We start from the raw sequence: 22,209 nt of genomic DNA, 5'->3' as shown, positions 1-22,209 counted from the left end.
ATCGTATGTATGAAGATTCAAATATATTTAGCAACCCTCGGTATTGGGACAATGGAAGTTCGCTTAAACAATATATTGTTAAAATACATTTCAGTGTTAGTCTTGAACAGGGTTTTGTAGTAATGGCATGTATAACAGGGTCTGTATAGTGTGTTATGTTTTGTGTATCCTCTCTCTCTCTCCCTCCCTGTCTTTCCTACCTCTCTCTCTCTCTCTCTCTCTCTCTCTCTCTCTCCCTGTCTTTCCTACCCTCTCTCTCTCTCTCTCTCTCTCTCTCTCTCTCTCTCTCCATCTCCCCTCTCTCTCTCCTCTCGCCATCTCTCTCTCTCTCTCCCTCTGTCTTTCCTACTCTCTCTCCTGTCTTTCCTACCCTCTCTCTCTCTCCCTGTCTCTTCCTCTCCCTCCCTGTCTTTCCTACCCTCTCTCTCTCTCCCTCCCTGTCTCCCTTTCCTACCCTCTCTCTCTCTCTCCCTGTCTCCCTACCCTCTCTCTCTCTCTCTCTCTCTCTCTCTCTCTCTCTCTCCCTCCCTGTCTTTCCTGTCTTTCCTACCCTCTCTCTCTCCCTGTCTTTCCTACCCTCTCCTCTCTCTCTCTCCCTCCCTGTCTTTCCTACCCTCTCTCTCTCTCTCCCTGTCTTTTTCCTCTCTCTCCTCTCTCTCTCTCCCTGTCTTTCCTACCCTCTCTCTCTCTCTCCCCCTCTCTCTCTCTCTCCCTCCCTGTCTTTCCTACCCTCTCCCTCTCTCTCCCTGTCTTTCCTCCCTCCCTGTCTTTCCTCTCTCTCCCTCCCTGTCTTTCCTACCCTGTCTCTCTCTCTCTCCCTGTCTTTCCTACCCCTCTCTCTCCTGTCTCCCTGTCTTCTTTCCTACCCTCTCTCTCTCTCCCTCCCTGTCTTTCCTACCCTCTCTCTCTCTCTCTCTTTCTCTCTCTCTCTCTCTGTCTCTCCTCCCTGTCTTTCCTACCCTCTCTCTCTCCCTCCCTGTCTTTTTCCTCCCTGTCTTTCCTCTCTCTTTCCTCCCTGTCTTTCCTACCCTCTCTCTCTCCCTCCCTGTCCCTGTCTTTCCTGTCTTTCCTACCCTCTCTCTCTCCCTCTCTCCCTGTCTTTCCTACTCTCCTCCCTGTCTTTCCTCTCTCTCTCCCTCCCTGTCTTTCCTCCCTCCCTGTCTTTCCTACCCTCTCTCTCTCTACCCTCTCTCTCTGTCTTTCCCTATCTCCCTGTCTTTCCTACCCCTCTCTCTCTCTCTTTCCTCCCTGTCTTTCCTACCCTCCTCTCTCTCTCTCTTTCCTCCCTGTCTTTCCTACTCTCTCTCTCTCTCTCTCTCTCTCCCCCGTCTTTCCTCTCCCCTCTCTCTCTCTCTCTCCTCCCTGTCTCTCTCTCTCTCTCCCTGTCTTTCCTACCCCTCTCTCTCTCCCTCCCTGTCTTTCCTACCCTCTCTCTCTCTCCCTGTCTTTCCTACCCTCTCTCTCTCTCTCTCCCTGTCTTTCCTACCCTCTCTCTCTTTCTCCCTCCCTGTCTTTCCTACCCTCTCTCTCTCTCCCTGTCTTTCCCTCTCTCTCTCTCTCTCTCTCTCTCTCTCTCTCTCCTGTCTCCCTTCTTTCCTACCCTCCTCTCTCTCTCTCCCTGTCTTTCCTCTCCCTGTCTCTCTCTCTCCCTGTTTTCCCTCCCTGTCTTTCATACCCTCTCTCTCTCTCTCTTTCCTCTCTCTCTCTCCGTCTTTCCTACCCTCTCTCTCTCTCTCTCTCTCTCTCTCTCTCTCTCCGTCTTTCCTACCCTCTCTCTCTCCCTCCCTGTCTTTCCTACCCTCTCTCTCTTTCTCCCTCCCTGTCTTTCCTACCCTCTCTCTCTCTCTCCCTGTCTTTCCTACCCTCTCTCTCTTTCTCCCTCCCTGTCTTTCCTACCCTCTCTCTCTCTCTCTCCCTGTCTTTCCTACCCTCTCTCTCTCTCTCTCTCTCTCTCTCTCTCTCTCTCCTACTACCCTCTCTCTCTCTCTCTCTCCTGTCTTTCCTCTTTTCTCCCCTCTCTCCCTCTCTCTCTCTCTCTCTCTCCCTGTCTTTCCTCCCTCTCTCTCTCTCTCTCTCTCTCCCTCTCTCTCTACCCTCTCTCTCCTGTCTTTCCTCCCTCTCTCTCTCTCTCCCTCTCTCTCCCTCCCTGTCTTTCCTACCCTCTCTCTCTCTCTCTCTCTCTCTTTCTCCTCCCTGTCTTTCCTACCCTCTCTCTCTCTCCCTGTCTTTCCTACCCTCTCTCTCTTTCTCCCTCCCTGTCTTTCCTACCCTCTCTCTCTTTCTCCCTCCCTGTCTTTCCTACCCTCTCTCTCTCTCCCTGTCTTTCCTACCCTCTCTCTCTCTCTCTCTCTCTCTCTCTCTCTCCCTTCCTGTCTTTCCTTCCATCTCTCTCCATCTCTCTCTCTCTCTCTCTCTCTCTCTCTCTCTCTCTCTCTCTCTCTCTCTCTCTCTCTCGCTGTCTTTCCTACCCTCTCTCTCTCTCTCTCTCTCTCGCTCTCTCGCTGCTCTCTCTCTCTCGCTCTCTCTCTCTCGCTCGCTCTCTCTCTTTCTCTCGTCTTTCCTACCCTCTCTCTCTTTTTCCCTCCCTGTCTTTCCTACCCTCTCTCTCTCTCGTCTTTCCCTCTCTCTCTCTCTTTCTCTCTCTCTCTCTCTCTCTGTCTTTCCTACCTCTCTCTCTCTCTCTCTCTCTCTCTCTCTCTCTCTCTCTCTCTCTCTCTCTCTCTCTCTCCCTGACACTTGTGTAGTTCAGCAGTTCTCTGTACCTGCTGATGGAGACTCTGAACGCCACCACCCCTCACTACGTACGCTGCATCAAGCCCAACGAGGAAAAGATGCCGTTTGAGTAAGTAATGTGGTGGCTAATTTCTGCAAATGAGGAGAAACAAACTTCACACAACAGACAGAGTTATACGTAAACTACATTTTTAATAATAAGAGCTTTGCAATAGCAATTTGACTTTCAATGATGCGCCATTTCTAATGAACCATTGAAAGTGACAACACAAAAGTACAAAGATCTTTTATAGCAAAGATACACCCCTCTCAACCTTTATGACGAACAACAGATATATAGAATGGTCACAAGGTTAAGATTTGTATGAAAGGCATCTATAAAACATAGCAGACAGTTACTGCTGTGTCAACAGTTTTCATTGTAAAGACCAGTGTCTGGTTCCTCCTATTCCAAATTGGAACCGTCTCACCCTGGTACAGTATAGAACAGAACCATTAGCTCATGTTATCTGGAATGCTCTTTAGGCTTTATTACCCAAAGACATCGTAAATCTCCTCTGTCAGTGTTATCTCATAGAGGACCCCCTCAGTAGAACACACACACACAATAGTTAACAGAATATTCTATTCTGTCGAATAAAACAACCATTATAATACAATACAAGCATTATAACATAATCTTGCAATTTCCACGACAGTAATCAACCAGGATATCTTGCTATATGTGTAACCTGGGCCTTAAAGTATATTACGGTTTCGTTCTGAAGTTCCCACTTTGTGTAATCCTGGACCTGGATATTAGTTATGCATTTAGCCACATTAATAACCCTGAGTGGGTCATTATGTCTCGTCAGCTATGACTCCAAGCAGCCGAGGACCTGGATATTAGTTATGCATTTAGCCACATTAATAACCCTGAGTGTTTCATTATGTCTCGTCAGGTATGACTCTAAGCGGGTGGTCCAGCAGCTGAGGGCGTGTGGAGTCCTGGAGACCATTCACATCAGTGCTCAGAGCTACCCTTCCAGGTGTTCCTGACCAGCATCCACACTTCCATACTTCAACAATAACACAACTACTTCAACAATAACACAACTCTACTTCAACAATAACACAACTCTACTTCAACAATAACACAACTCTACTTCAACAATAACACAACTCTACTTCAACAATAACACAACTCTACTTCAACAATAACACAACTCTACTTCAACAATAACACAACTCTACTTCAACAATAACACAACTCTACTTCAACAATAACACAACTCTACTTCAACAATAACACAACTCTACTTCAACAATAACATAACTCTACTTCAACAATAACACAACTCTACTTCAACAATAACACAACTCTACTTTAACAATAACACAACTCTACTTCAACAATAACACAACTCTACTTCAACAATAACACAACTCTACTTCAACAATAACACAACTCTACTTCAACAATAACACAACTCTACTTCAACAATAACACAAGTCTACTTCAACAATAACACAACTCTACTTCAACAATAACACAACTCTACTCCAACAATAACATAACTCTACGGGCCAGTTTCCCAGATACAGATGAATAATTCCTGGACTAAATGTTTTATAGAATCCGGGACTGGGCTTTTATCCGTGTCCAGGAAATCGTCCCGTCAATCTAAACCTTTGTATTCACTTACTGTTATTGATTGTCAGGTGGACATACATAGAGTTCTACAGCCGGTACAGTGTACTGATGAGTCAAGAGGAGCTGGGCCTCAACCACAAGAAACTGGCCTGTAAGACAGTGCTGCAGAGGCTAATTCAGGTGAGGGTGTTAGCCTGTGTGTAGTTGGTTCAAATCCCAGTCCGACAGGGGAACATCTGGTGGGGATTGAATAAACCGGCAATGGGAAGGTTTGTGGACTAAGTAAGGCACTTAAACTCCTCTAGGGGTGTTGCGCTGAATTTGAGGATGTTGGTGTTTATAACCAGGTTGATCTTGTGGTGTTTATAACCAGGTTGATCTGTGGTGTTTATAACCAGGTTGATCTGTGGTGTTTATAACTAGGTTGATCTGTGGTGTTTATAACCTGGTTGATCTGTGGTGTTTATAACCAGGTTGATCTGTTGTGTTTATAACCAGGTTGATCTTGTGGTGTTTATAACTAGGTTGATCTGTGGTGTTTATAACCAGGTTGATCTGTGGTGTTTATAACTAGGTTGATCTGTGGTGTTTATAACCTGGTTGATCTGTGGTGTTTATAACCAGGTTGATCTGTGATCTTTATAACCAGGTTGATCTGTGGTGTTTATAACCAGGTTGATCTGTGGTGTTTATAACCAGGTTGATCTGTGGTGTTTATAACCAGGTTGATCTGTGGTGTTTATAACCAGGTTGATCTGTGGTGATATGGGCTCTTGTCTGATGTCCCCCACTTACCCTCCAGGACTCAGATCAGAACAAGTTTGGCCGGACCAAGATTTTCTTCCGAGCGGGTCAGGTGGCCTACCTGGAGAAGCTTCGATTGGACCGTCTCCGAAAGGCATGTCTGACCATCCAGAAGCACGTGAGGGGGTGGAGCCACAGGAGGAAGTTCCTTCGCATGAGGGAGGCGGCTATCGTCCTCCAACAGTACGTCCGTGGACAGCGGCAGATATGGTGAGTGGGAATGTACATCTACTACAGCAGGTACTACTACAATAGGTACTACAACAGCAGACAGGTACTACTACAACAGCAGGTACTACTACAACAGGTACTACTACAACAGGTACTACTACAGCAGGTACTACTACAACAGGTACTACTACAACAGGTACTACTACAGCAGAGAGGTACTACTACAACAGGTACTACTACAGCAGGTACTACTACAACAGGTACTACTACAACAGGTACTACAACAGCAGACAGGTACTACTACAACAGCAGGTACTACTACAACAGGTACTACTACAGCAGACAGGTACTACTACAACAGGTACTACTACAGCAGGTACTACTACAGCAGACAGGTACTACTACAACAGGTACTACTACAGCAGGCAGGTACTACTACAGCAGACAGGTACTACTACAACAGGCAGGTACGGTACTACTACAGCAGGTATTACTACAGCAGGTACTACTACAGCAGGTACCACTACAACAGGTATTACTACTACAGGTACTACTACAGCAGACAGGTACTACAACAGATAGGTACTACTACAACAAACAGGTACTACTACAACAGACAGGTACTACTACAACAGGTACTACTACAGCAGGTACTACTACATTTACATTTAAGTCATTTAGCAGACGCTCTTATCCAGAGCGACTTACAAATTGGTGCATTCACCTTATGACATCCAGTGGAACAGTAGTGCATCTAAATCTTAACAGGCACTACTACAACAGGTACTACTACAACAGGTACTACTGCAGACAGGTACTACTACAACAGGTAATACTACAGCAGGTACTACTACAGCAGGTAATACTACAGCAGGTATTACTACAGCAGACAGGTACTACTATAGCAGGTACTACTACAGCAGGTACTACTACAGCAGACAGGTACTACTACAGCAGACAGGTACGGTACTACTACAGCAGGTACTACTACAGCAGACAGGTACTACTACAGCAGGTACTACTACAACAGGTACTACTACAGCAGGTACTACTACAGCAGACAGGTACTACTACAACAGGTACTACTACAGCAGGTACTACTACAGCAGACAGGTACTACTACAGCAGGTACTACTACAGCAGACAGGTACTACTACAGCAGGTACTACTACAGCAGGTATTACTACAGCAGACAGGTACTACTACAGCAGGTACTACTACAGCAGGTACTACTACAGCAGACAGGTTCTACTACAACAGGTACTACCACAGCAGACATGTACGGTACTACTACAGCAGACAGGTACTACTACAACAGGTACTACTACAGCAGACAGGTACTACTACAACAGGTACTACTACAGCAGACAGGTACTACTACAACAGGTACTACTACAGCAGACAGGTACTACTACAGCAGACATGTACTACTACAGCAGGTACTACTACAACAGGTACTACTATAGCAGGTATTGCTACAACAGGTACTACAACAACAGACAGGTACTACTACAACAGGTACTACTACAACAGGTACTACTACAGCAGGTACTACTACAGCAGGTACTACTACAGCAGGTACTACTACATTTACATTTACGTCATTTAGCAGACGCTCTTATCCAGAGCGACTTACAAATTGGTGCATTCACCTTATGACATCCAGTGGAACAGTAGTGCATCTAAATCTTAACAGGCACTACTACAACAGGTACTACTACAACAGGTACTACTGCAGACAGGTACTACTACAACAGGTAATACTACAGCAGGTACTACTACAGCAGGTAATACTACAGCAGGTATTACTACAGCAGACAGGTACTACTACAGCAGGTACTACTACAGCAGACAGGTACTACTACAGCAGACAGGTACGGTACTACTACAGCAGGTACTACTACAGCAGACAGGTACTACCACAACAGGTACTACTACAGCAGGTACTACTACAACAGGTACTACTACAGCAGACAGGTACTACTACAACAGGTACTACTACAGCAGGTACTACTACAGCAGACAGGTACTACTACAGCAGGTACTACTACAGCAGACAGGTACTACTACAGCAGGTACTACTACAGCAGGTATTACTACAGCAGACAGGTACTACTACAGCAGGTACTACTACAGCAGGTACTACTACAGCAGACAGGTTCTACTACAACAGGTACTACCACAGCAGACATGTACGGTACTACTACAGCAGACAGGTACTACTACAACAGGTACTACTACAGCAGACAGGTACTACTACAACAGGTACTATTACAGCAGACAGGTACTACTACAGCAGACATGTACTACTACAGCAGGTACTACTACAACAGGTACTACTATAGCAGGTATTGCTACAACAGGTACTACAACAACAGACAGGTACTACTACAACAGGTACTACTACAACAGGTACTACTACAGCAGGTATTACTACAGCAGGTACTACTACAACAGGTACTACTACAGCAGACAGGTACTACTACAACAGGTACTACAACAGCAGACAGATACTACTACAGCAGACAGGTACTACTACAGCAGGTACTACTACAGCAGACAGGTACTACTACTACAGCAGACAGGTACTACTACTACAGCAGACAGGTACTACTACTACAGCAGACAGGTACTACTACAGCAGACAGGTACTACTACAGCAGGTACTACTACAGCAGGTATTACTACAGCAGGTATTACTACAGCAGGTACTACAACAACAGACAGGTACTACTACAACAGGTACTACTACAGCAGGTATTACTACAGCAGGTACTACAACAACAGACAGGTACTACTACAACAGGTACTACTACAACAGGTACTACCACAGCAGACATGTACGGTACTACTACAGCAGACAGGTACTACTACAACAGGTACTACTACAGCAGACAAGTACTACTACAACAGGTACTACTACAGCAGACAGGTACTACTACAACAGGTACTACTACAGCAGACAGGTACTACTACAGCAGACAGGTACTACTACAGCAGGTACTACTACAACAGGTACTACTATAGCAGGTATTGCTACAGCAGGTACTACAACAACAGACAGGTACTACTACAACAGGTACTACTACAACAGGTACTACTACAGCAGGTATTACTACAGCAGGTACTACTACAACAGGTACTACTACAGCAGACAGGTACTACTACAACAGGTACTACAACAGCAGACAGGTACTACTACAGCAGACAGGTACTACTACAGCAGGTACTACTACAGCAGACAGGTACTACTACTACAGCAGACAGGTACTACTACTACAGCAGACAGGTACTACTACTACAGCAGACAGGTACTACTACAGCAGACAGGTACTACTACAGCAGGTACTACTACAGCAGGTATTACTACAGCAGGTACTACAACAACAGACAGGTACTACTACAACAGGTACTACTACAACAGGTACTACTACAGCAGGTATTACTACAGCAGGTACTACTACAACAGGTACTACTACAGCAGACAGGTACTACTACAGCAGGTACTACTACAGCAGACATGTACTACTACAACAGGTACTACTACAGCAGACAGGTACTACTACAGCAGACATGTACTATAACAGGTACTACTATAGCAGGTATTGCTACAGCAGGTACTACAACAACAGACAGGTACTACTACAACAGGTACTACTACAGCAGGCATTACTACAGCAGGTACTACTACAACAGGTACTACTACAGCAGACAGGTACTACTACAGCAGACAGGTACTACTACAGCAGGTACTACTACAGCAGACAGGTACTACTACTACAGCAGACAGGTACTACTACTACAGCAGACAGGTACTACTACTACAGCAGACAGGTACTACTACAGCAGACAGGTACTACTACAGCAGGTACTACAACAGGTACTACAGCAGGTATTACTAGCAGGGTACTACAACAACAGACAGGTACTACTACAACAGGTACTACTACAGCAGGTATTACTACAGCAGGTACTACAACAACAGACAGGTACTACTACAACAGGTACTACTACAGCAGGTATTACTACAGCAGGTACTACAACAACAGACAGGTACTACTACAACAGGTACTACTACAACAGGTACTACCACAGCAGACATGTACGGTACTACTACAGAAGACAGGTACTACTACAACAGGTACTACTACAGCAGACAGGTACTACTACAACAGGTACTACTACAGCAGACAGGTACTACTACAACAGGTACTACTACAGCAGACAGGTACTACTACAGCAGACAGGTACTACTACAGCAGGTACTACTACAACAGGTACTACTATAGCAGGTATTGCTACAGCAGGTACTACAACAACAGACAGGTACTACTACAACAGGTACTACTACAGCAGGTATTACTACAGCAGGTACTACTACAACAGGTACTACTACAGCAGACAGGTACTACTACAGCAGGTACTACTACAGCAGGTATTACTACAGCAGGTATTACTACAGCAGGTACTACAACAACAGACAGGTACTACTACAACAGGTACTACTACAGCAGGTATTACTACAGCAGGTACTACAACAACAGACAGGTACTACTACAACAGGTACTACTACAACAGGTACTACCACAGCAGACATGTACGGTACTACTACAGCAGACAGGTACTACTACAACAGGTACTACTACAGCAGACAGGTACTACTACAACAGGTACTACTACAGCAGACAGGTACTACTACAACAGGTACTACTACAGCAGACAGGTACTACTACAGCAGACAGGTACTACTACAGCAGGTACTACTACAACAGGTACTACTATAGCAGGTATTGCTACAGCAGGTACTACAACAACAGACAGGTACTACTACAACAGGTACTACTACAACAGGTACTACTACAGCAGGTATTACTACAGCAGGTACTACTACAACAGGTACTACTACAGCAGACAGGTACTACTACAACAGGTACTACAACAGCAGACAGGTACTACTACAGCAGACAGGTACTACTACAGCAGGTACTACTACAGCAGACAGGTACTACTACTACAGCAGACAGGTACTACTACTACAGCAGACAGGTACTACTACTACAGCAGACAGGTACTACTACAGCAGACAGGTACTACTACAGCAGGTACTACTACAGCAGGTATTACTACAGCAGGTATTACTACAGCAGGTACTACAACAACAGACAGGTACTACTACAACAGGTACTACTACAGCAGGTATTACTACAGCAGGTACTACTACAACAGGTACTACTACAGCAGACAGGTACTACTACAGCAGGTACTACTACAGCAGACATGTACTACTACAGCAGGTACTACTACAGCAGACATGTACTACTACAGCAGGTACTACTACAGCAGACAGGTACTACTACTACAGCAGACAGGTACTACTACAGCAGACATGTACTACTACAGCAGGTATTACTACAGCAGACAGGTACTACTACAGCAGACAGGTACTACTACAGCAGACAGGTACTACAACAACAGACAGGTACTACTACAACAGTTACTACTACAACAGGTACTACTACAGCAGACAGGTACTACCACAGCAGGTACTACTACAGCAGACAGGTACTACTACAGCAGACAGGTACTACTACAACAGGTACTACTACAGCAGGTATTACTACAGCAGGTACTACTACAACAGGTACTACTACAGCAGGTACTACTACAACAGGTACTACTACAACAGGTACTACTACAGCAGACAGGTTCTACTACAACAGGTACTACTACAGCAGGTACTACTACAGCAGACAGGTACTACTACAGCAGGTACTACTACAGCAGACATGTACGGTACTACTACAGCAGGTATTACTACAACAGGTACTACTACAGCAGGTATTACTACAACAGGTACTACTACAGCAGGTACTACTACAGCAGGTACTACTACAGCAGGTACTACTACAACAGGTACTACTACAGCAGGTATTACTACAGCAGGTACTACTACAGCAGGTACTACTACATCACTTTAGTCATCACATGCTGTTATGCATAGACTGTAGTTGTTGTTGTGGTTGTGGTTGTGGTTTTTTACTTTGTCTTTCTCTCCTCTTCCTCCTCTCCATCTTCCTCCTCTACAGAAACAGGTTCGGCTTCATATCATGCCTATAGCACTTGGGTAATTTTGGGATCAGTATAGAAATGATCTCGATCGTCTCTCTGTGTCTCTCCAGTAAAACGGTGACAGCTGCAGCGTTGAAACAGGGCTGGGCTTCTGTGGTCATTCAGAGGTACTGGAGAAGTTATCTGACCCGACAGATCTATAGAATGGTCCGTTCCTCCTCTATCATCATCCAAGCCTTCGCTAGAGGCTGGATCGCCAGGAAACGCTACAAAAAGGTATTGTGCCTTCATCTCAATTGATTTTTATATTGCCGTTTCAATATACAAACATTTGTTGAGTGTTGTATGTGAGCCATCTGTGTATTTGCGCGTGTAACACCTCTCAGATGGTGGAGGTGCAGAAAGCACTGATCTTACAGAAGTATGCCCGGGCGTGGCTCGCCAGGAGACGCTTCCAGAGCCTGCGCCGCCTGGTACACAACGTACAGCTCTCCTACAGGTGCCAGAAGCTCGGGAAGAAACTGGAAGATCAGGTAAAAATGTCCCCTGACACTGGTACTGACTGAACGCCCCCCCACAGACCAGGGTTGTGTTCTGTAGGTACAAAAAGAAGAAAATACTTTTGAAACGGTGTGAAACAAACACAGAGGTACTTATCTGTACTAGTCCAATCAGAAACACTCATTTTCGTTTTTTTTAAACGTTTTCTCTTGCGTGCCCTTATGAACATGACCCAGTACTGACCTATGGTTGGTTGATGCCCTGCTGTATGTATGACCCTCATGACCCAGTACTGACCTATGACCTATGGTTGATTGATGCCTTGCTGTATGTCTCCCCAGGCCAAAGAGAACCGTGGGCTGTTGGAGAGGCTGACAGGTCTGGCTGGTGCTCACGCCCAAGGTCTAGACAAGCTGCGCTGTCTGGAGGCCCAGCTGGGGAAATCAGCCACTGAGAAGGCTTCGCTAGACGAGCGAGAGAAGAAGACCATGAAGACGATAGCTCAGCTTCAAGAGGAAAAAGACAAATTAATCGTTGAAAGGCAGAACTTGGAAAAGAAGTGTGCAGATTCAACAACAGAGATGAAAGGTAAGAGGGAGGACATGATGGCTCTGATTGTTTAGAGAGGACATGATGGCTCAGCTTGTTTAGAGAGGACATGATGGCTCTGATTGTTTAGAGAGGAAATGATGGCTCAGCTTGTTTAGAGGACATGATGGCTCAGCTTGTTTAGAGGACATGATGGCTCAGATTGTTTAGAGAGGAAATGATGGCTCAGATTGTTTAGAGAGGACATGATGGCTCAGTTTGTTTAGAGAGGAAATGATGGCTCTGATTGTTTAGAGAGGAAATGATGGCTCAGATTGTTTAGAGCGGACATGATGGCTCAGTTTGTTTAGAGAGGACATGATGGCTCAGATTGTTTAGAGAGGAAATGATGGCTCAGATTGTTTAGAGAGGAAATGATGGCTCAGATTGTTTAGAGAGGACATGATGGCTCAGATTGTTTAGAGAGGAAATGATGGCTCAGATTGTTTAGAGAGGAAATGATGGCTCAGCTTGTTTAGAGAGGACATGATGGCTCAGATTGTTTAGAGGACATGATGGCTCAGATTGTTTAGAGACGACATGATGGCTCTGATTGTTTAGAGAGGACATGATGGCTCAGATTGTTTAGAGAGGAAATGATGGCTCAGATTGTTTAGAGAGGACATGATGGCTCAGTTTGTTTAGAGAGGAAATGATGGCTCTGATTGTTTAGAGAGGAAATGATGGCTCAGATTGTTTAGAGCGGACATGATGGCTCAGTTTGTTTAGAGAGGACATGATGGCTCAGATTGTTTAGAGAGGAAATGATGGCTCAGATTGTTTAGAGAGGACATGATGGCTCAGATTGTTTAGAGAGGAAATGATGGCTCAGATTGTTTAGAGAGGACATGATGGCTCAGATTGTTTAGAGAGGAAATGATGGCTCAGATTGTTTAGAGAGGAAATGATGGCTCAGCTTGTTTAGAGAGGACATGATGGCTCAGATTGTTTAGAGGACATGATGGCTCAGATTGTTTAGAGAGGACATGATGGCTCTGATTGTTTAGAGAGGACATGATGGCTCAGATTGTTTAGAGAGGACATGATGGCTCTGATTGTTTAGAGAGGAAATGATGGCTCAGATTGTTTAGAGAGGACATGATGGCTCAGTTTGTTCTATCCTCTTTTTAAACCTCATAAAAGTGTGGTCTGTGGTTTAGATCAGGATTGCACTGACATACAGTATATGGTCAATCATTTACGCTGTGATTCACTTCTTTCACTTCCAGACAGATTTTATCAAATCAAGACAACTCTGAAAGAAGATTTGGAACGAGAAGAAAGATTGAGGAAGTAAGAGATGCTTCATGTACCTATACCTTTTTTCAGACTTCTGGGCCGAGCCGAGCTAAACCAAGCCAAGCTGTACTGGGCTGATCTGGTTACACATCCACCATAGTAGCAGGACCAGTTCTGGTCAGAACAATGTGAAGGGGGAATATCTGAGCCAGTACAGTCAGCAGCAGTACATTATGGTTCAGGTCAGCACCAGTCCAGTATGGTTCAGGTCAGCACCAGTTCAGTTTAGTTCAGGTCCAGTCCAGTGTGGTTCAGGTCAGCACCTGTCCAGTGTGGTTCAGGTCCAGTACATTATGGTTCAGGTCAGCACCAGTCCAGTATGGTTCAGGTCCAGTACAGTATGGTTCAGGTCCAGTACAGTATGCTTCAGGTCAGCACAAGTCCAGTATGGTTCAGGTCCAGTACAGTATGGTTCAGGTCCGCACCAGTCCAGTGTGGTTCAGGTCCAGTCCAGTGTGGTTCAGGTCCAGTATGGTTCAGGTCCAGTACAGTATAGTTCAGGTCCAGTACAGTATGGTTCTGTAACAATACAGAGGCGGATGCAAGATGCAAGCAACGATGGTTTAATGAATACAGGTTACAGCAGCAACAGGACAGACAGACTGTACTCAGACGGAATCCGACCCAGGGACTAGGGCGCATCCTCCTATGAAAGCGTGCTGAGAAACCCAGGGGAGAGTGTCCGGATGGGTAGGAAGGAGCACAGCAGATAATCCACACAAGGGCGGCGAGAGATGAGCACTGACACACGACACAACCTCAGGGAAGTAACATCGATCTGACAACAAGAAACACTGGTTACAGAACATATAAAGGGAAGATAAGTGATTCCAGCTGGCGCAGACAATCAGGCCGAGATTGGGAACCACGCCCACACAAACACGAGAGAGAGAGAGAGAGAGAGAGAGAGAGAGAGAAGAGAGAGAGAGAGAGAGAGAGAGAGAGAGAGAGAGAAAAGAAAAAGGAGGCAGTGGATTCATGAACCGTGACAGGTTCAGGTCAGCACAAGTCCAGTATGGTTCAGGTCCAGTACAGTATGGTTCAGGTCCGCACCAGTCCAGTGTGGTTCAGGTCCAGTACAGTATGGTTCAGGTCAGCACCAGTCCAGTGTGGTTCAGGTCCAGTACAGTATGGTTCAGGTCAGGACCGGTCCAGTGTGGTTCAGGTCCAGTCCAGTGTGGTTCAGGTCCAGTACAGTATGGTTCAGGTCCAGTACAGTATGGTTCAGGTCAGCACCAGTACAGTATGGTTGAGGTTGGCACAATAGTGTGAAATGGGCACAAGATTGATCTAGTTTTGTTTCTCAGGATTGCAGAGAACAACCTTGACCTGCAGAAGAAGGACCATGAGAAGGAGGTGGAGGTTCTGAGGAAGGAGAACAGGAGGCTGAAGGAGGAGAGAGTTGGCCTACAGAGACAGACAGAGGAGGAGGCGCAGGTCAACACTGATCTACAGCACCAGGTCATACAGCTCACCAGGCACGTCAAGGTGAGGGTTCATAGGTCATACAGCTTACCAATCATGTCAAGGTGAGGCTTCATAGGTGTCACGAACCGGCTCAAAGCCCGTAACAAAAGGGAGACAACGTGGAGATATAAGGAGTAACAAAACATATATTTATTAAATAAAGTAAACTAAGTACAATATACAATGGTGTGTGTAATCAGTAATCAGTAGTGAGTGTTTTGGCATGCATGAATGTGATAATGCAGGGTGTTGAAAGGTGCCAAAGCAAACAACCAAAAGGCCACCAAGATACACAACAAAATCTATAAAGTTGTCTGCATGGAGAGAGTCTCCTCCATGAATGGGGAAGTGGTGTGTTTATTCTATGACACAGCGGCCCAGGTGTTTCCCATGTAGCTGACGACCCTCCCAACTCCGCCCACCGGGCATCCTAATAAGGAAACAAGAACAAAGAGAATACGGCAGACAGAGTGGGAGGGTCGTCACAATAGCTCATACAGCTTTCCAAGCACATCAAGGTAAGGGTTCAAAGGTCATACAGTTTACCAAGCACGCCACGGTAAGGGTTCATAGGTCATACAGTTTACCAAGCATGTCAAGGTGAGGGTTCAAAGGTCTTGCAGCTTACCAAGCACGCCACGGTAAGGGTTCATAGGTCATACAGCTCACCAAGCACGTCACGGTGAGGGTTCAAAGGTCGTGCAGCTTACCAAGCACGCCACGGTAAGGGTTCATAGGTCATACAGCTCACCAAGCACATCACGGTGAGGGTTCAAAGGTCATGCAGCTTTCCAAGCATGTCAAGGTGAGGGTAAAGGTTCAAATCAAATTTGATTTAAAGTGCATTTAGAATCGCAACACACTGACATTATAACAACGATGACAAAATGTAGAAATCGAAACAATCACCTGCCGGGCGGCAGGGTAGCCTAGTGGTTAGAGCGTTGGACTAGTAACCGGAAGGTTGCAAGTTCAAACCCCCGAGCTGACAAGGTACAAATCTGTCGTTCTGCCCCTGAGCAGGCAGTTAACCCACTGTTCCTAGGCTGTCATTGAAAATAAGAATTTGTTCTTAACTGACTTGCCTAGTTAAATAAAGGTTAAAACATTTTTTTTTTTTTACTCTAATGGAGTCTGTCCTTCCTACCTGACAGGGCTGTTCCATAACTGAGGCGTTTTAATAGAGAATGCTGCCCGCCTTGGTTCTGGAACCGTAAGCAGACCGGCTCCTTGGGAGCGGAGCGCCCTCACGAGCATGTCTGTCAGACAAGGAAGGGCATGGCCATGCAGTGCCTTAAAAGTTCATAGTAAGATGTAAAAATCAGACCGATACTTTACAGACAGCCAGTGTAGTGCAGATAAAGCTGGAGTGATGTGATCATGCCTTGTGTTGGTTAAAATTCCATCTGCAGTGTTCTGTACAAGATGTAGGCTTCTAATAGTAGAGACTGAGCAACTAAATCAAATCAAATTTTATTGGTCACATACACATGGTTAGCAGATGTTATTGTGAGTGTAGCGAAATGCTTCTAGATTCCACAGTCCAGCAGTATTTATGTCACGTTCCTCGTAATAATTACCAGACCAAGCTGCAGCTCAATATGGTTTCCACATATTATTTACTAGAAACGCACAAAACAACAAAGAAAGAAAGAAACAAACAAACAAACAAACAAACCAAACAAACAAACAAACAAACAAACAAACAACGAGCCGTAACAAAGAGGTGTAACACGAACTCAAAACAATATCCCACAAACACAGGTGGAAAGAATTCTACTTAAATATGATCCCCAATTAGAGACAACGATAGCCAGCTGCCTTTAATTGGGGATCATACCAACCACCAACATAGAAAAACTAAACTAGAACTCCACATAGAAAATAATAACTAGAAAACCCCCCAGTCACACCATAGAAAAACAAAGGCTCTCTATGGTCAGGGCGTGACAATGTAACAGGTAATATCTAACAATTCCACAACAAAACCAAATACACACAATCTAGTGAAGGAATGGGATGAGAATATATAAGTATAAAATATATAGATGAGCAGCGACAGAGTGGCTAAGATGCAATAGATAGTAAAGAATAGATAGTGAAGGATACAGTACCAGTATACATTATATACATATGGATGAGAAATGTGAGATATGTAAACATTCTTAAAGAGGCATTATTAAAGTGACTTGTGTTCCATTTATTAAAGTGGCAAATGATATCAAGTCTGTAGGTAGGCAGCCGCCTCTCTGTGCTAGTGGTGGCTGTTTAACAATCTGATGGCCTTGAGATTGAAAAACATCTTCTATCTCTCTGTCCCAGCTTTGATGCGCCTTCTGGATGGAAGCGGGGTGAACAGTTAGTGGCTCGGGCGGTTGTTGTCCTTGATGATCTTTTTTGCCTTCCTGTGACATTGGGTGTTGTAGGTGTCATGGAGGGCAGGTAATTTGCCCCCGGTGATGCATTGTGCAGACCACACCACCCTCTGGAGAGCCCTGCGGTTGTGGGCAGTGCAGTTGCCCTACCAGGCGGTGATACAGCCCGACAGGATGCTTTCAATTTTGCACCTGTAAAAGTTAGTGAGGGTTTTTGGTGACAAACCACATTTTTTTCAGCATCCTGAGGTTGAAGAGGCTCTGTTGCGCCTTCTTCACCACACTGTCTGTGTGCGTGGACTATTTCAGTTTGTCTGTGATATGTACACGAGGAACTTAAAACGTTCCACCTTCTCCGCTGCTGTCCCATTGATGTGGATAGGGGGGTGCTCCCTTTGCTGTTTCCTGAAGTCAACGATCATCTCTTTTGTTTTGCTGACATTGAGTGAGAGGTTATTATCTTGACACCAGACTCCGAGGGCCCTCATCTCTTCCCTTTAGGCTGTCTCGTCGTTGTTGGTAATCAAGCCTACCACTGTAGTGTCATCTGCAAACTTGATGATTGAGTTGGAGGCGTGCATGGCCACGCAGTTGTGGGTGAACAGGAAGTACAGGAGAGGGCTGAGAACGCACCCTTGTGGGGCCCCAGTGTTGAGGATCAGCGGAGTGGAGATGTTGTTTCCTACCTTCAGCACCTGGGGGCGGCCCATAAGGAAGTCCAGGACCAAGTCCGGGGTCAAGACCCAAGGTCTCAAGCTTAATAATGAGTTTGGAGGCTACTATGGTGTTGAATGCTGAGCTGTAGTCAATGAACAGCATTCTTACATAGGTATTCCTCTTGTCCAGATGGGATAGGGCAGTGTGATGGCGATTGAATCATCTGTGGACCTATTGGGGCGGTAAGCAAATTGGAGTGGGTCTAGAGTGTCAGGTAGGGTGGAGGTGATATGATCCTTGACTAGTCTCTCAAAGCACTTCATGATGACGGGAGTGAGTGCTACGGGGCGGTAGTCATTTAGTTCAGTTACCTTAGCTTTCTTGGGAACAGGAACAATGGTGGCCATCTTGAAGCATGTGGGAACAGCCAAGCTGGTCTGCGCATGCTCTGAGGACGCGGCTGGGGATGCCGTCTGGGCTGGCAGCCCTGCAAGGGTTAACACGTTTAAATGTTTTACTCACGTCGGCTGCAGTGAAGGAGAGCCCACAGCCTTTGGTAGCGGGCTGTGTCGGTGGCACTGTATTGTCCTCAAAGCGCACAAAGAAGTTATTTAATTTGTCTGGGAGCAAGACGTCGATGTCCGCGACGGGGCTAGTTCTCTTTTTGTAATCCGTGATTGACTGTAGACCCTGCCACATACGTCTCATGTTTGAGCTGTTGAATTGCAACTCCACTTTGTCTCTATACTGACGCTTTGCTTGTTTGATTGCCTTACGGAGGGAATAACTACACTGTTTGTATACAGTCATGTTTCCAGTCGCCATGCCATGATTAAATGCGGTGGTACGTGCTTTCAGTTTTGCGCGAATGCTGCCATCAATCCGCGGTTAAGGAAGGTTTTAGTAGTCACAGTGGGTACAACATCTCCTATACACTTCCTATACACTTGCTCACCGAGTTAGCGTACTGTATAGGTCAATGTTATTGTCTGAGGCTACCCGGAACATATCCCAGTCCACGTGATCGAATCAATCTTGAAGCGTGGAATCCGATTGGTCAGACCAGCATTAGATAGACCTTCCTGTTTTAGTTTCTGCCTATAGGAGGGGAGCAACAAGATGGAGTCATGGTCAGATTTGCCAAAAGGAGGCCAGGGGAGGACCTTGTATGCATCACGGAAGTTAGAGTAGCAGTGGTCGAGTGTGTTACTCTCTCGTATACTGTAATCGATATGCTGATCGAATTTAGGTAGCCTTGTTCTCAGATTAGCTTTGTTAAATTCCCCACTCGCTCTGAGACCTTGAAGTAGTTGTTCCTCTTGCTCTGCAAGGGCCGCGGCTTTTGTTGAGCGATGGGTAGCGATGCTTTGTGGGAGGCAGTTGTTGATATGTGCAGAGGGTCCCTGGTTCGAGCCCAGGTAGGGGCGAGGAGAGGGACAGAAGCAGATCTGTTACATTGATGCTGTTGACTAGCCATGTTTCCGTGAAACAGAGTATGTTACAATCCTGGATATCTCTTTGGAAAGCAACTCTTGTCCTAATTTAGTCGACTTTGTTAACTAGGGACTGAACATTAGCGAGTAATATACTCGGAAGTGGTGGGTGGTGTGCGCGCCTCCGAAACCTCACTAGAAAACCGCTCCGGCAGCATCTCCTCCTACGGCGTTGTTTTGGGTCGGCCTCTGGAATCAGTTCAAATGCCCTGGGAGGTGCAGACAAAGGATCTGCTTTGGGAAAGTTGTATTACTGGTCGTAGTGCTGGTTGTGCTGGTAAATTGACATCTCTCTGATATCCAATAGTTCTTTGCGGCTGTATGTAATAACACTTAAGGTTTTCTGGGCTAACAATGTAAGAAATAATACTTAAAAAAAAACAAAATACTGCACAGTTTCCTAAGGAAGCGAAGCTGCCATCTTGATCGGCGCCATCTTATGTGCCATCTTGTGTTCTGGACTGGAGGGCATTACAGTAGTCTTGCCTAGTTGATAGTAGAGACTGAGCAGCTGGAGAGGAGGGCATTACAGCAGTCTAGCCTAGATGATAGTATAGACTGAGCAGCTGGAGAGGAGGGCATTACAGTAGTCTAGCCTAGATGATAGTAGAGACTGTGCAGCAGAACAGCAGGGCATGACAGTAGTCTAGCCTAGATGATAGTAGAGACTGAGCAGTTGGAGAGGAGGGGATTACAGTAGTCTAGCCTAGATGATAGTAGAGCCTGAGCAGCAGAACAGCAGGGCATTACAGTAGTCTAGCCTAGATGATAGTAGAGACTGTGCAGCTGAACAGCAGGGCATGACAGTAGTCTAGCCTAGATGAGACAAATGCATGGACCAGTTTTTCGGCATCTGGCTGAGAGATGAAGTGTGTAATTCTGAGATGGAAGAATGCTGTTTTGAATATGTTTTTTTTATGTGGTTGTCAACAGTTAGGCCGAGGTCAAAGGTAACACCAAGGGTTTTTAACAACCATGTTTTGGTTTAATGAATCAACCATCAATGTTGAGAGTGAGGGCTGAGCGTAAAAGCATCGTCAAGGTGAGGCTTCAAAGGTCATACAGCTCACCAAGCAGGTCAAGGTGAGGCCGCAGGGTGAAGGGTTACTGGACTGATATACACTGAAGGCATACATCTTCTTACAAATTATAGTTCTTAAGAAAAGGATCTAATATTGGTGAGCAGAGGCTTAGAATCCATTCTTATTTTGAAGATGGCCTTTTTTTTTAGGTAGCAACTGTGTTTCTCTTTCCAGGTGATACCCGAGTTACGTAAAGATCTTCACAACCTGCAGACCCAGAGAGATGATCTGGGCAGGAAGATGAAGAATCAGTCAGAACAGGCCAGAGGTAGCTTTCTATATTCTATTATTAAACTGGGTGGTTCCAGCCCCGAATGCTGATTGGCTGACAGCCATGGTATATCAGACTGTATACCACAGGTATGACTAAACATTTATTTTTACTGCTCTAATTACGTTGGTAACCAGTTTATAATAGCAATAAGGCACCTCGAGGGTTTGTGGTATATGGCTAATATAGGGCTGTATCCAGGCACTCCACATTGCGTCATGCTTAAGAACAGCCCTTAGCCGTGGTATATTGGCCATATAACACACCTCCTCCGACCTTATTGCTTAAAAGAAAAGACTCTCTGTAATGTATTGTGTTATGGGTATTTTTCTATTCATGCCAACAGTGTCTTTATGTGGATTGATGAATGCTTTACAAATCCAGATGATTTTGTTGTCACTTCTCATACATGATTGTTTGTGGCTCTCTCCGTACAGCCAAGATGAGTGTGATCACAAGACAACTTCTTTGTGGCATGGTTGAAGAGGAGGTCATTTCCAGGTAGTCTAATGGCATTATGCATTTCCTAAAATGTGTGAGAAGAAAAGTTCACTTTAGCCTTAAGCATTACACATGTTTCCCGTTGAAAGGTTGACCTCCGACAGTCCAGACCAGATCTATGAAGTTGGGAATTTGTCGACTGCATTTGATGGACTGCAGAAAGCTTGCAGGTTTGAGACAACACCTGTACATTTACTGACTAAAGTATGCTACTTGTTTAGCTAACTAAGGCAGTGTTTTCCAACCCCAGTCCTCCAGTCCCCCCAACAGCCAACTCCGGTCCTCCAGTCCCCCCAACAGCCAACTCCAGTCCTCCAGTCCCCCCAACAGCCCAACCCCAGTCCTCCAGTCCCCCCAAAAGCCAACTCCGGTCCTCCAGTCCCCCAACAGCCAACTCCAGTCCTCCAGTCCCCCAACAGCCCAACCCCAGTCCTCCAGTCCCCCAACAGCCAACTCCAGTCCCCCCTCCAGTCCCCCAACAACCAACTCCAGTCCTCCAGTCCCCCAACAGCCCAACTCCAGTTCTCCAGTCCCCCAACAGCCCAACCCCAGTCCTCCAGTCCCC

The 22,209-nt window shown here is 45.7% G+C and overlaps 1 protein-coding gene across 1 annotated transcript in view; it reads left to right on the top strand.

The window, feature by feature from the left end:
• Nucleotides 1-22,209, top strand: part of LOC115125270 (unconventional myosin-Vc-like) — a 55,032-nt gene that overhangs the window by 17,693 nt on the left and 15,130 nt on the right. The window contains exons 16-27 of the mRNA XM_065002759.1: nt 2,745-2,842; nt 3,675-3,761; nt 4,435-4,546; nt 5,169-5,380; nt 11,521-11,686; nt 11,797-11,943; nt 12,253-12,499; nt 13,729-13,792; nt 15,106-15,286; nt 21,047-21,140; nt 21,581-21,644; nt 21,734-21,814. Coding sequence (XP_064858831.1) covers nt 2,745-2,842; nt 3,675-3,761; nt 4,435-4,546; nt 5,169-5,380; nt 11,521-11,686; nt 11,797-11,943; nt 12,253-12,499; nt 13,729-13,792; nt 15,106-15,286; nt 21,047-21,140; nt 21,581-21,644; nt 21,734-21,814 — 1,553 coding nt within the window. The remainder of the gene's footprint in view (nt 1-2,744; nt 2,843-3,674; nt 3,762-4,434; nt 4,547-5,168; nt 5,381-11,520; nt 11,687-11,796; nt 11,944-12,252; nt 12,500-13,728; nt 13,793-15,105; nt 15,287-21,046; nt 21,141-21,580; nt 21,645-21,733; nt 21,815-22,209) is intronic.

This window comes from Oncorhynchus nerka, linkage group LG17, assembly GCF_034236695.1.
Source record: "Oncorhynchus nerka isolate Pitt River linkage group LG17, Oner_Uvic_2.0, whole genome shotgun sequence".
NCBI classification, from domain to species: domain Eukaryota; kingdom Metazoa; phylum Chordata; class Actinopteri; order Salmoniformes; family Salmonidae; genus Oncorhynchus; species Oncorhynchus nerka.
The sequence above is the reverse complement of the archived record's forward strand: the minus strand, read 5'-3'. Positions and strand labels throughout refer to the sequence as shown.